Here is a 14,057-nt window from a genome sequence, read left to right on the forward strand (position 1 = left end):
CGAGAACCTGACGACGAACCATCGTTTTCCGGCCGCGTCGTCGCGTCCCTGCCGACCGGACATCCATGCAGTGCGGTAGGACCGTAGGAGCGGGAAATGGATGCTCGTTTTCCTGTATGTTTTGGCAGCCCATGGATAGATCATCAGCGTCAGAGTGCCGCGCCGTACGGGGAGGAGGAGGCTGTCTTGCTAGTCTGTGCGTGGGCTGGTGACGGGAACACGGAGCCCGGTGCGTGAAGAGATCGGAGCGGGTAGCGTGCTCGCTGAGCGGCGATGACGACGGCTCTCCGATCGGCCGGCGATCGGGTTGGTGCCATCTCCTTCTCCTCGCCCGCGGCGGTTTAAGACGCGGAACCCCGGTGCGCGCGTCGTTGTCGCGGAAACAGAGGCGCGCACTGCTTGCCCGCTCGCTCCTCGTCTCCCGCCGACGTGGATGCGTGGACGCAAGCAGCAGCCGGAGCCGGAGCCTGGGGGAGACGTGACGTGTGGCGCCAGGCCATGCATGGGAAGCTGCGAGATGGATCGGGCGCGTCGTGTTCGGGCGGGCGATCGCGGTGCACGTTTGCCGTATTTGTGCGCGAGTGGTTGCGAGCTGCAGCTAGCTGAGCTGATGTGATCCGATATGATCCAGTGGACAGTGGCAGGGACGAGAGCGAGGGGACGAGGCGAATGATTCGAGGCTTCGAGCGTCCATTCGGGAGCGCGCCGCGCGTGTGTGATCGCGATAGCCGGGGGATCGGATGCACCGCCAGTTGGTGTGCTATCTGAAAGCAACAAAAGAAGAGTACATTTCTATTGTTTTTCTGGTTCCAGCAGAAGAAGAAGAAATCAGCACTGGTTAACCTCTGCTGTGTGCTAGCTGTCTCCAGCCTGAAGGGTTAATAACGTGAAGCTGCATCTGCACTGCTGCAGAGATCGAAGGTAGTACTGCAGCTGCAGAGAATACTCCCGCGAGGCAGATTTCAATGCTTGTGCGCATGTGCGAGAAATGGTCAAAATCTTTACCAAAAAACTTCGGCAACATGGTTTGTGTTTGTACACTCTTAAGACCTGTTTGGTTACCGTTGCTTATTTTTAGCACATGTCATATCGAATGTTTAGATACTAATTAGGAGTATTAAATATAAGACTATTTACAAAATCCATTACACATATGGAGGCTAAATGGCGAGACGAATTTATTAAGCTTAATTAGTTCATGATTTGACAATGTGCTGCTACAGTAAACATTTGCTAGTGATGGATTAATTAGGTTTAATAGATTTGTCTCGCCATTTGACCTCCATTGTGCAATTAGTTTTATAATTAATTCATATTTAGTCTCCTAATTAGCCTCGGAATATTCGATGTGACACAGATTAAACTTTAGCTCGAGGAACCGAGCGTCCGCTTGCATGCACGCGGCAAGCTGCGGCATTAACTGCCACAGCTTCCTGATCTAATCCGCCCATTTGGCCAACACCAGCTGAAAGCACTGTGGGCGCTGGGTCGAGTGGACCGGCACACAGTAGCAGCAGAGAAAAATGGGCGGCCAGGCTCGCGACCTCCTCTCCGTTGCAGATCACACGCGTGCGGCGGCGTGCACGGCATGCGTGGCTGCACTCGCGCCACTACAGCGATTGGCCATGCCCAGATCAGGCCAATACACAGGAAGGAGAGGAATCTGATCTGGCCACGTGACACATTGAGCACATGTTTTTATTTTCCTTCCAGAATCCAGGTGACACGCGCCTTATTGCATTGCCCATCCTCCCCGCGACGATCCGTACGCTATAAAAGCCGATCGACTGGTCAGCGGGCGCAGGCATTTCTTCGTCGACGTCAGCCAGTCTCCCAAGTCGCCGCTGCCCGTGTAGATCGCAGCTCTCACGAAACTTCTAGGCCTTCACTTTACCGTGATGGCCAATATGCGCCGAGGCAGACGGGTATCAGCCAACCAACCCCACCTAATCGAACCCCCCGAGACTATAGTTGTCCACTCGGGCTGCCCGATCTGATCTGGCGCGGGTGTTATTTTTCATGCCGGGCCTAGCCCGTCACGACGGCCACGTTGTGCCGTGCCGTGCGGCACGGTCCGCATCGGCGGCCCAAGCACGAGCCCGCAAGGCCTTTTTCGTGCTGGGCCGGCCTGTAAAGCACGGCCAACTTCAGGCCACCGTGAGGCACGGCGGGTGCGTCACTGCAAGCTGCAGTTGAGCTGCCGTCTCCTCTTGCGCGCCGTCGCCGCCCCTTCCCGCAGCAGCCCCCTCGCCGTCGCCGCCGCCGCTCCCCGGAGCCGGCCACCCGCGCTGCCTCCGCGGCTGCTCTCCACTCTGCCGCCGCTGCTCCCCGCGGCCAACCCCACGCCGTCATGGAGGAGAAGGGCATGGCGACAAGCGGTGGGGGTAGGGGGGTGACGAGGCTAGGGAGGCGGCCGGCGGAGGCCGGAGAGGAAGGGGAGCGGACGGGGTGTTTGAGCGGAAGGGGAGGATGGCAGGGAGCGGACCGTGGGTGAGATGGTGTATTGGTGTGGATAAGGTTGAGTAGTTAATGGGTCATTTCGGACCAGCACCCTACAATCGTACCGGACCGGGCCGCCCGTCGTGCCGGGGTGGCATCCCACGCCCGGCACGAGCCACCAGGCTAGGCCAGCATGGGCCCAAAGAAGTTGTCTTGGCCTCCTCATCCTGCCCGTCTGCCAGGTGGGCGTTGGGGCGTGGCTGCTGGTTGACCGCCGGCCCGTCAAATCCGTGCCGTGCCAGCGAGGCCCCGCGCGCGGCAGTGCTATGTGGCGGCGGGCGGCGCGCGTCTGCCTTCCGACGGTATGCAAAAGTTGGGGCTTTTGGTTCACACTTCACTACTACTGCCAAGTCCTGGGGGCTGGGAGGGAGATGGTTTTGTGGTTCGTGGATTCGAGCAAAATCAATTCAGCGAGTTGTTCTAGAACGTGGACTCGGTAAAATGTTGTTTCGCTAGCATAGGCCATAGAAAGAGAGTTACACTACTTTTTTAAAATATAAATTATATACATGGTTATATCACTTTAGTCCAACAAGTAGCAAAACGTGTAAATAGGTACACAAAATGTGTGCATATACACGGTCACATGTACACTTCGTAGATGTATTTTGCCACCGTGGCACACTTCGTAGATGTATTTTGCCACTGTGGCATGTGACGTCGACGGCTTATGCACGTAATTCTTTTATCTATGATCTTCCTTCTCATCAAGTTTTAATTATGTGCACAACCTATTATTTCATTGATATATGTGAAAAGATTAAAGAAACTTTGAGAGACCAAGTGTACGTTTTTTCTAATAAGTCACGTGTTAATCCAACTTTGATATAGTAAATTATGGGTGCATACGAAGCCTCATGTAATTTTTATAATTCCTCTCACTTTGAATGATTAACTATATATTGCAACAAGATCAAAGCTAGTATAGTATATTAATAGTACTTACTATTTTTTTATCTTTTTCTAATGCTGATGGTATTGTCTTTTAATCATCAAAGTTAAAAAAAGAACTGCGTGCAAAGTTTTTTCTAATCTTTTCGCTTCCTATATAAGAGCTGACGAAGTATATATTAGACATGGAGTAATCTTGTCATCAAATTTTGATTAAAAACCCGTACACTTGGTCACCTATCATCAAAGCTATTCAATCTTCTTATTTATCATTGAAATAAGAGTTGCACACATGGTTAGGACTTAGATGCAAAATGGGACAAAGATAGGAGTCATATGCATAAAACTATCGTGCCATGTTGGCAAAATACATTTACGCGGTGTCCATATTACCGTATATGCATAAAATTGACAACTTTGTGTAACTATTCGCATGTTTTGCTTTTTATTGGACCATCCAGTGTTGTATGGAACTGGTTGTATGGTGGTTATGAAAAGAGAGTCACACTACTACTCTATCATAACAAGAAGCAAAAGCAATACGAGGGATATGATTTGGATAACGGGGAATTGTTAGTCCCGTTTAGATACATGCAGCTATTTCATTAGCTAGCTAGTTGGAATTAGTTAAGTTGAACCAGTCAATTGAATCTTTTAGCGTGTCGAAGAAGCAAAGAGCTTTCCTTCGCTGGTTCTTTTCAGCTGGTTGCTGTCGAAGCACAAATTCTCGATAGGATTTTTTTTTATTTGGGTTACCTAGTTGGACCTTTTCTTTTGGGTGTCTCAATAGGATTTTGTGGAGATGACGGCCCTTCAAGAAGAAAGAAGAGAGCTGCCTATTTCCTCCGGTCCAAGAAGAGCGCATCGAGCTGGACCGGCCTTCTTCTTGGATCGAAAATTCCAGGCCCCACGCAAACTCGTTTTTTTTATAAAAAGAAACCACGCAAACCAGCCCAATAGATAGATACTACTAGTCTCGGACTCGAAACCATGGGCGGCCCATAGCACTTGTAGCCCATCTAGGCCCAACCGCACTCCTCACTCGGCACTCACTTGGCCTCGGCAGTCACGCACTCTTCTCACGCGTTCGGCGTCGCGGTCGCCGCCGTTTCCTCCTCCCTTCTCTTCCGCGCCCGATAGAAGCGGGGAAGGAGCTTCTCGAAACCCCTACTCCCCAAACCCTACCTCCCCGTCCGCCGCCGTCGTCCTGCACCGGGCGCACCCGCCACCGTCGCAGCGCCCCCCGCCCTTCGCCACTCCGTGATCGCCTCGAGGTAAGCCCCGCGTCCCCCGCCCCCGCCGCCGCCGGAACCCGCATTTCCCTCTGGTTGCGCCCCCATCTTCTACGCAGTAAATTGTTTCGTGGGAAATGCTGATAAAAACCCTGGCTAACAAAACAATCTCTTGCCGTAAAATATACAGTACGGGGAAGGCGTTGCTGCGGCGCGATGGAGCTCTCGAAGCAGGCGCGGGCGCAGCCGGCGGCGGCGGCGGCGCCGGGCAGCGGGGCGGCGTGGCGATCGTTTCCCTCAGCGGCCCCCCATTCCCCGCAGCCCGCGAGCCACGGCATGATTGGGCCTGGCTACTGGGGGCCGAAGGCGCCAACCAGCTCGTACCTGATCGTGCCCATGGGTGGGCAGCCAGCGCAGGTTGGTGCGTCCAGTCCCAACGCGCCGAACCTTCCTGGGGCGAGGCCCGTGACTGTGAGTAGGGTGTCCTTGAGGCCGCCGCAGCAGGTGCTGAGTGTCTACCCTGCTTCGCCCGGAATTCTTCCACCACAGCCATCACCATCTGCTGTGGGAAAGAAGACGGCTTTATCGCCGAAGGTTCAGATGCCGAAGCCTGTGCCATCGCAGGTATCTGCCAGTAGCAAGCGTTCTGTGCAGAAGGAACCTATACTGATGGCATATCCAGAGTTGTCTGAGACCGTGAGATCAAAGTTCAGGGAGACTCTAGCTGCTGCCTTGTGCGTGGATTCTGATCAGCAGAGTCTGCAGCAATCTGCTTCAAATATTTCGCCTATTGGATCTTCTGGTGAGCACAAACATGAAGAGGATGGTACATTGCAAAGACCAAATACATGCATATCCCACGGTGAAAGTAAAGCTCATTTGGAAAATGATGGATTGGGTGAGAGCACTGTTGTTTCAGATGTTTTGCAAGGCCATGGGCCCTTCTCTGCTGCTGGCATTGTTGTTGGAGCTTCTGAATCCTTTTCGCAGCTTAATTCAAAGAGAGCCACAACTTCTGATAGTGATGCTGGAGTGACTGTATCTCTCAATGAGCCTGAGTTTAAAAGAACAAAGACTTCAGATGGGGCAACAGGGGAAGAGAAGGATATAATTCAAAAGGGGCAATCTTTAGCACTTGGAATCGAAGAGGAGCTGTTCAAACTGTTTGGGGGAGTCAATAAGAAATATAAAGAGAAAGGTAGATCGCTCTTGTTTAATTTGAAAGATAAAAGTAATCCTGTGCTGAGGGAATGGGTCTTATCCGGAGAGATCACACCCAAATATCTATGTTCAATGACTACAGATGAACTCACTTCGAAGGAGCTTTCAGCTTGGCGGCTGGCTAAAGCTGAAGAGCTTGCAAAGATGGTTGTTCTTCCTAATAGAGAAGTGAATGTTAGACGATTGATCAGGAAAACACATAAAGGTGAATTTCATGTTGAAGTGGAAGAGACTGATAGCATTTCAGTTGGGGTTGAGCTCGGGAGTGATGTGCTTTCTCATGTCCCATCAAAATCTAATGAAGGTCAAATCAAATCTGACGATAGTGTAAGTGTACACAGGGGAGACAGTGAATCAGACAACGCTGTGCAAGATGGATTCTCTGGGATTGGCAACAGTAATCTCTTGAGTAATTTAGAGTGTCTAGCAAATGGGAAGACTGATGTCATTCAGGAAAGAGTGGTGCATGATTTGAAGTATACAGAAAATCTTCCAGAAATTATGTCGTGGGGCGAGTTCGTGGATGCCCCTGATTCTGATATACCTTTGGAATGCAACTCCACTGAGACTGCACAAGATGATCCTAGTTTTACTGACAAAGCTTACCTTATGTTAAAGCCAGAGAAAAGTCTTATAGGGGAGGATAATGCTGATCCATCAGTGCTTGAATTCACATGTGACGCACCATCACAAGAAGATAATTGTCAGGCCACTATAAAGTCAACCGAAAATGGATCAATTCATGACTTGAGTCCAGCTAAACAACCTAATGTCTGTTTGTTAATCAAATCTTCCCCTGAAAAGATGGATGCTGAAAAACTAGATACTGGTAGTGCCTCAATTCCTGGATCTACTGTGCAGTTAAACGCAATTTCTGATGCCGCATTGACAAATGACAGTTTATGGGAGGGAACAATTCAGTTAACTTTATCTTCACTTATAAAAGTTGCTGCTATCTTCAAAAGGTTTGTTTCACCTACGTCACTTCTAGACTCTACTTAATGCATGCGATTAACTATTAAAAGCGGTATCTTTGATAACTTTCATAGTTTTATTCAAACAAAAGAACTAGTGTGTATGTGGTGTTAACCTCAACCTGGTTATATCCAGGCTCGTTGTATTGTTCTCTTCTATCTTAATGAAATGACACGCAGCTCTCCTGCGTTCTAGAAAACAAAAGAACATTAGGATTTATACACAGGTACTCGCCCCTTTTTATATATAAACCTGTATGCTGTATTCCATTTTAAAGAAATGCTTGTTGTAAGTCCTAACACACATCTTAGCATTCTGTTATCGTATCCTAACTCCTATTAATATTTCTATTTTCCAGTGGTGAAAAGCCATCAACAAATGGGTGGCGCCACTTTGTTGAGATCAAGGGAAGAGTGAGGCTTCCTGATTTTCAAGACTTTCTTGAACAGCTGCCTAAATCCAGGAGCCGTACTATAACGGTAATTTGTTTCTGTACGTAGTTTCATACTCCCTCCGTTTTTATTTGTAAGGCGGACACGCATATCAAGATTCAAACTTTACATTCTTTGATCAATAACTTAGCCACCATTTTTTTATTTTTGTAATATAAATTTGAAATGGTTAGATTTGTAATCAAATGTACTCTCCAATGAACATAAGTTTATAACCATAAACAATATAATATAAGATAAATGAATGGTCAAAGTGTAATTTGGGAGACTGTGTCAAGTCATATTACGCCTTATAAAGATAAAACGGAGGGAGTATATGTCAAATGGATTTTAAAAGTGTTTATCGATTGGCCCACATCCTTGTTGATTTTGAAATATATTCTTTCTTGTAGTGGTTGCATTGAAGTGTTGTTCTGACACCTCTAATGAATGATTGTAAGATGCCATTGAATGCATGCATATTCATCTGCCTGTCAATTAGTGGTTAGGCTCAAGTGTATTTTTATTAAAACAAGTGAGTCCGTTCTCAGCCTGTGAATCTATAAACTAGATTATTGGATATTACCATACTTTATCCATGTGAAATTGACATGTATTGCATGTGGGAATACCTTTTCTTTGAGTCTTCACACTGAGTACATGTCAATGCAGGTGTTGTTTTCTAGCTGTCCTGTATTTGTTACATTATTTTGCCTTTTCCTTTCCTAGAACGTGCTTAACATGTCTTCCATTAAGATGGAAATAGTTTACTCAACCTTACAACACACAGCAATTACTGGCCAGAACAGTGCATATATAAGCTATAAAAAAAAGGGCATTTGTGTTCTTGCCCATACTTTGAAGTGTAATTGTGATTTTACCCTTTACTATTCGCAAGTCAATGCGATTTTACCCCTAATCAACGGTCAAAACAGCGGTAAATACACAAAGACCAAGGGCAAAATTGCATTGACTTGTGAATAGTTAAGGGCAAAATCACAAAGTTAAAAAAATGAGGGTAAAACACAATTGCACTTCAAACCAGGGGCAAGAACACTAAAAAACCAACAGTAAACTGTAACCAAAAGCCGTAACAACTAAACAATAAACTGGATCATCTACTACTACATTCTGCAATTAGAATAAGCATTGTTTTGTGTTGCAGATATAATTTACTAGCCAATTACTAATTCAGGATCATCTTCTTCTACTAGTGGACTCTATGTTTAATTGGTAATTATGGTTGTAAATTGTAATCAATTCCCAAAATTTGAATCTAGAAAGAAAGAACCACCAAACAACCATGCTCCAATTGCACAGATAAATGTGCACTTTCAAATTTGCTTGTTGGACTCAGGAGCAACAAAAGAAAATCATAGGAAGACCAAAGCTTCAACAGGCATGCTTCCAAAAAAGAGTAAATATATGTCTGCTAGACCTGGTTGGCCTTAGTTAGAGTTAGTTTAATACAGATTATAGTAACATTTGGTAAATATAGTGTCGTGATAGTTTAATACCGATTGTAGTAACATTTAGTAACTTTAATGTCGTGAGAGTATTAAGCTGTGGCCCTGGCATTTCTCAAACTACAATTCTTTTTTTTTTGTAAAACTGATTCTTTTGAAAATGAAGCTGAGAATAAAGGTTATTAGATACTGAACTTGCAGTGTATACTTTTATGATTTTTTTGCCCTTAAATTTGCTAATGCAAAGCTAATTTTAAAATTAATATATGAAATAGAAAAGGAAAGGGAAAGCACTGGTAAGAAAATGAACTTTAGTCTCAGTGTTGAACTGTCATGGTACTATGTGATATTACGTGTTGCATCTGTATTGACTTGAATTTGATTCTTTTTTTTTGTTCGTACATGGGGATTTTTCACATTTACTGTTAACAAAATATCAGAATTTTCTAGTGAGACTTGAACCTCCTACCTTTTACACTTCAATGTTGATTTGTGTAATTATTTTTCATGTTTAATGGCAGCGACTACAATTTAAATCTTTCAGCTACATCTTGAATAAAATTCTGGAGGTTATGTTTCACTTGCTGCTTATATAAATAGATATGCTAATGTGGTGACCAAAATTGTCTTGTAGCCTTTCCGTTAGTCTAGCTCCTCAGAATATGTTCTTTCCTTTTACTGTAACTTGTTTCTGCAGGTAACTGAGTTGCGTTGGAAGGAGGTTTGTCTTGAGAGTGGCAGGAAGCAATTCTTGCAGGTCCCGCTCCCCAATTATTATCATCTGTTACCACTTTATACGGGTTTAGTTTAACACTATTACAGAACTCCTGAATTGCTAAGAATATCTTCTCCTGCAGACAATCAACTCATATATTGCAGATGAGAGAGTAGGACTAGTAAAGCTCGCTGAAGGGGCGGAGCTCTACCTCTGCCCTTCTCAAGGGAAGGCAGCTCAGATACTCACTGAATACCTGCCAAAGGAGCACTCGGGCATTCAAACCATGACCGGAGTATCTGTTATTGGTGTCTTTGTGTGGCATAGGCCCCGCATTCCTACTGAAACACCCACAAGGTGTGACGGTTCCAGGAGGCAGCCTATGTCAATCTCAAGGAAGCAGCAGGCTGTGCTTCCAAGTTCAGTGCCGATGCCTTCCCAGCTTACCAGACCTCCTGCCTCTCATTTTGGCTACTCCAACGAGCACCCTTGCCTTGAGGATGATGCAACTGGGAACGTTCCTCTGGGCTTTGGCTACGGTGTCATCGAGGATGAAAATGACCTTCCTGAATATGATTTTGCTAGCGTCTTAGACGGATCCCCCAATGTTGCAACACCACATCGCTACCGGAGGCAGCAGCACGGGCACCCTTTTCCTCCCCCGGCGGACCTGGTCAGGCGACTAGTTCGCAAGTATGGCAGCATGTATGCTTCAGCGCAGCCCTGGGAAAGTTATGGCGACTTACCAGAGTGGCATCCAAGCCAAAATGGTCACTGGTACAACGCAATGCAGCAGCGGCAGCATGTAATGGTATCTCCGCAGCTGTCAAGCCCCGTACCCCATGTTTACGATGTGCATGAGCACCACGCCATGGCCATGCATCAGCCCAGGGATCACCAGCACATGTTCCACCCCGCTGAAGCTCAATCTTGGCGGCCTGGCTGGCAGTGGCAGGACCCTGATCTCCATGAACAACATGCCATGGCCATGCAGCAGCCCTGGAATCACCAGCACATGTTCCACCCTGCTGAAGCTCAATCTCGACGGCCTGGCTGGCAGTGGCAGGACCCTGAGCAGGAGACCTGGTTTGGTGGGGAGCCGACTTGGCTGGGAGGAGCGAGGGAGCCATGGCATGGACGCTGGAGTCCATACTAGCAGGTAGCCGAGCGTCTCTGGTCCGATCTTGCACCGAAGTCTGAATGGAAGGATGTCTGTATGGGTCATGTTACTAGTATGTAGTATATGCCAGAAGTAGGCTATCAGCTGTGCCTGTTACTTACAGTCTTAGTTTATGCTTGGGCTTAGGATTGCTGGACGCAAATGGTGCTGTAACTAACTTTTTCAGCGGCAAGGATGTCGACGCAGGATCCAGTGTCCTGTGATCTGACGTGACTTGAAACGAAGCCGGCTTCCGTACCGTTCGAACTTCGCGCGCTGAAACGGCTGTAAGTTTGCGTGTCTGGAAATGATGTTTTATGTCTGGTCTCAATGGCGGAAGAAAACTGCCCTGGCTACTGCTCCGGTTCAGTCATTTTGAGCAGCTGATTTTGGTTTTCAAAATAGATGTGTCTGGTTACTGAGATCGGTTATTTGAGAGCCGAGATGCATCAACAGCAAACTACTAGTCGAGCGTTGAGCCGTTGACGCTCCCCAGAACCTCCTCCAGCAGACCAGGACTCCAGGTCGTCCGTCGTTCCAGCGCCACTTCGGCACTTCCAGATCGAGATCGACCCCCCGGGAACCCGACGGTGACACGCCGCGGCTCGTCAAGCTCCGAGCCGCCCGCGTGTCCCCCTCGTCGATGCCAATCCGACCTGACGGCGCAGGCAGCAGCGGTCGGGCACCACCGCACCGCACCCGCGTAGAAATGACACAGGAGGCGATAGCGCACGCGTCCCCACGGGCCACGGCATCGGCAAGGTGGCTATGCTTGCCATCCTGCGCTATCGCCGAGCGATTGATTGCACGCGAGGACCGGCCGGGAGCACTGACTGAATCGAGCCACGAACGAGACTGTTCTGCAACATGTCTGAGGTTTCTTCTGTCGGGATGGATCTTTCGGCAGCTTATACAGCGAGCGCACGCACTGATGACGACTGGTCGGATGCGGGGGGATGCCAAAGTGAAGCAAGCAACGATCCGGCACCACATCAACCTTTTGCCCTTTTTCCTTCCTTCGCGAGCCCCGTGTGACTCGTAACCTTTGCGAGCACGCTTTCTAGGCCAACGACTCACACCTCACTGACCTAAGGAGGCAGGAGCTCAACGAACCGGGATCGCGACGCCTAGACAGGAACGTCGCAACGTATCCCTGCTGCTACTAGATGAAAGCAGTGACAAATGGCCGATGCGTGTCACTTGGGACACTTTCTGGTACAGGTACAGTACCGTTTGTTCTTTGCTTAACCGAGAGGGGACAGCGGACAGTGGCTCCCCACCAACTCGTTGCTCATTTGTGTACTCCACGATCACAATTCCCAAGCAAAGAATAATAATGAGGTCAGTGAGGTAGAAGAAAGAATAAACAACGCTTCGCATTACAGGCACGCATGTATCCTCTCCATTGGTTGGTGATGCTCGATCGTATTCTTCTTCTTCTTCTTCTTCTTCTTCTTCTTCTATTTCTTCTTCTTCTTCTTCTATTTTTTGTATATATAATAATGAGTTCCCACTCAACTACCCAATCATAGGATACAGCAACGAACGAACGAATTAAATTAAATTTACGCAGCTGGACTGGATTAACAGGTCGTCGGGGAATGAACGAATCATCATCCATCCATCATCAGTCGAGGCGCATCATGCCCTTGTGGAAGTCGTCGACGCCGTCGGCGGCGACGCACTGCGTGATGAGGCGCGCCCCCGGCTTGTGCGCCGACGGCCGGACCAGGATGCACGTCGCGATGTAGTCGAGATTGGTGAGCGGGACCACGTGCACGGGGCACCCCCACCCGTAGTCCACCTCCTCGAACCCCAGCCGCGACCAGTCCGACACCAGCAGCGTCCGGTAGTCCGACGTGATCCGGTACGGGTCCCCTCCGCCGCCCCCGCCCATCCACCGCGCGAACTCCGACGGCAGCCGCTTCTTGCCCTCGCGGATCAGCCGCACCACGTCGTACACCGACGCGTCCGCCACGGCCTCCGCCGCCGCCGACACGCGCATGATGTAGTAGCAGTTGCCGTAGAACCCGTCTGGGAGCGGCCTCCCGCGCATCGCCGCCACCGCGGGACGCGCGTTCATGGCGAAGCAGACGTGCACGGGGGAGCCCGGCGCGAACCCGGCGGCGCGGGTGCGGGACTGCCACGCCTTGGCGATGAGCACCTCGAAGGCGCTGCACCGGTGGCCCGTCTGCTCCAGGAACCGGGCCTTGAAATGCTCGATGTACTCCGTTGAGATGTCCATGGCGAGGTACTGGAGCCGGAGCTCCGTCGGGACCGGGAGCGGGCCCACCGCCGCGCCGGGGCCGGGGCTCGGGATCGCCTCGCGGCCCCAGGAGGGGGACACCAGCGGCGCCGCGTGCCCGCGCGCGATGTCGCCCACGGCCGTCATGAACTGCGCCGCGCCGGGGCCGTCGGCGACGGCGTGGCTGAACCGGAACCCCACCACGAAGCCGCCGCATGCGAACCGCGTCACCTGCATTATATTGCGGGTTTGGAGGAATCGAATCAGACGCCATTGCCGAGCCGTTGACCTCAATCGATTTTGCCAGAAGAAAGATTCAATCTTTGATTGTTCTTCACCTGGACGAGGAGGATGAGCGAGTCCTCGGGGAGGGGGTCGGAGGCCGGGTAGGTGGGGTGGGGGAGGAGCTCGTCCTTGGGCACCATGAGCGGGTACTCGAGGTAGTCCACGTCCTCGAGGGTGCAGCTCGCCGTGGCCTCGACGAACCAGACGCCCTCGCCCGTGCAGTCGACCACCAGGTCCCCGTCGTCCGAGACCGCGAGCCGGCCGGCGATGGGGTAGTAGCTCACGAGCGCGGCGGCCAGCGCGCGCTCGATGGCCCTGGCGGGCGCCTCGGCGTCGGCGCCGGCGCGGCCCTTGAAGACGTGGAGGGACTCGATGAGCGCGCGCTGCGTCGGGTAGCGGTCGAGCCAGGAGAGCGGGAGCTCGCCGCGGGGCGTGGGCGCCGACGGGGCCACCACCCGCTGCACCACGCGCGTCACCGTGGCCGCCGCCGCGGTCCGCATGGTGGCTGCGCGCGGCCGGCGGGGGATCTGGGTGGTGGACCGGTGGTGGTGGGGTGCGCGCACTGGCTGGCGGTGGCTCACCTGGGAAGCAAGGTACGACCGGTCTCGGGTTTTATAAAATCATGCGGCTTCTGGTAAAACCGTGGTGTGGCCGCTAAGACTAGTTTTTTGTGCGTCGGCCATGAGTGGATTTTTCTTTTTTTGAAAAGGATTGCCCACCGCACGATGCGAAGGGTGGAGCAACTGGATTCAGCCATCGAGGAGCCATCACGAGCCACTTCCATAGTGAAACATGCTTACACATGTCGTGCAACGCTAGTTAAAGTTGGTGGGCTTTTCTAAGTTCTAGGTTGTGACAGCAGAGAGCATTGAAATAAAAAGTATGTGTAATGTTCTTATCTTTTCCCGGATGAATGCTATCAGTTGGATTGCAATTGA

At 50.2% G+C, this 14,057-nt stretch overlaps 2 protein-coding genes across 2 annotated transcripts; one reads left to right on the forward strand and one right to left on the reverse strand.

Annotated features, from left to right (window-relative positions):
• The first annotated feature begins 4,234 nt into the window (after positions 1–4,234).
• On the forward strand, positions 4,235–10,920 carry LOC117854217 (uncharacterized). Its single transcript, XM_072293272.1, has 4 exons — positions 4,235–6,808; positions 7,177–7,297; positions 9,413–9,472; positions 9,573–10,920. Exons 1-4 carry the CDS (start codon positions 4,839–4,841, stop codon positions 10,584–10,586), a joined length of 3,165 nt encoding a protein of 1,054 aa, XP_072149373.1. The 5' UTR covers positions 4,235–4,838; the 3' UTR covers positions 10,587–10,920.
• A 938-nt stretch (positions 10,921–11,858) lies between these two features.
• LOC117854218 (acyl transferase 7) lies at positions 11,859–13,731 on the reverse strand. Its single transcript, XM_034736518.2, has 2 exons — positions 13,173–13,731; positions 11,859–13,065 (listed from the first exon to the last, which is right to left on the reverse strand). Exons 1-2 carry the CDS (start codon positions 13,617–13,619, stop codon positions 12,217–12,219), a joined length of 1,296 nt encoding a protein of 431 aa, XP_034592409.1. The 5' UTR covers positions 13,620–13,731; the 3' UTR covers positions 11,859–12,216.
• Positions 13,732–14,057: the final 326 nt, after the last annotated feature.

The sequence above is a fragment of the Setaria viridis genome, chromosome 4 (genome assembly GCF_005286985.2).
Source record: "Setaria viridis chromosome 4, Setaria_viridis_v4.0, whole genome shotgun sequence".
NCBI classification, from domain to species: Eukaryota; Viridiplantae; Streptophyta; class Magnoliopsida; order Poales; family Poaceae; genus Setaria; species Setaria viridis.

Coding starts and splice junctions, on each gene's coding strand:
- LOC117854217 (XM_072293272.1), top strand. CDS start 4,839: ATGGAGCTCTCGAAGCAGGCGCGGGCGCAGCCGGCGGCGGCGGCGGCG. Junction 6,809..7,176: donor GTTGCTGCTATCTTCAAAAG/GTTTGTTTCACC, acceptor TCTATTTTCCAG/TGGTGAAAAGCCATCAACAA. Junction 9,473..9,572: donor GCAGGAAGCAATTCTTGCAG/GTCCCGCTCCCC, acceptor CTTCTCCTGCAG/ACAATCAACTCATATATTGC.
- LOC117854218 (XM_034736518.2), bottom strand. CDS start 13,619: ATGCGGACCGCGGCGGCGGCCACGGTGACGCGCGTGGTGCAGCGGGTG. Junction 13,066..13,172: donor CGCTCATCCTCCTCGTCCAG/GTGAAGAACAAT, acceptor AATATAATGCAG/GTGACGCGGTTCGCATGCGG.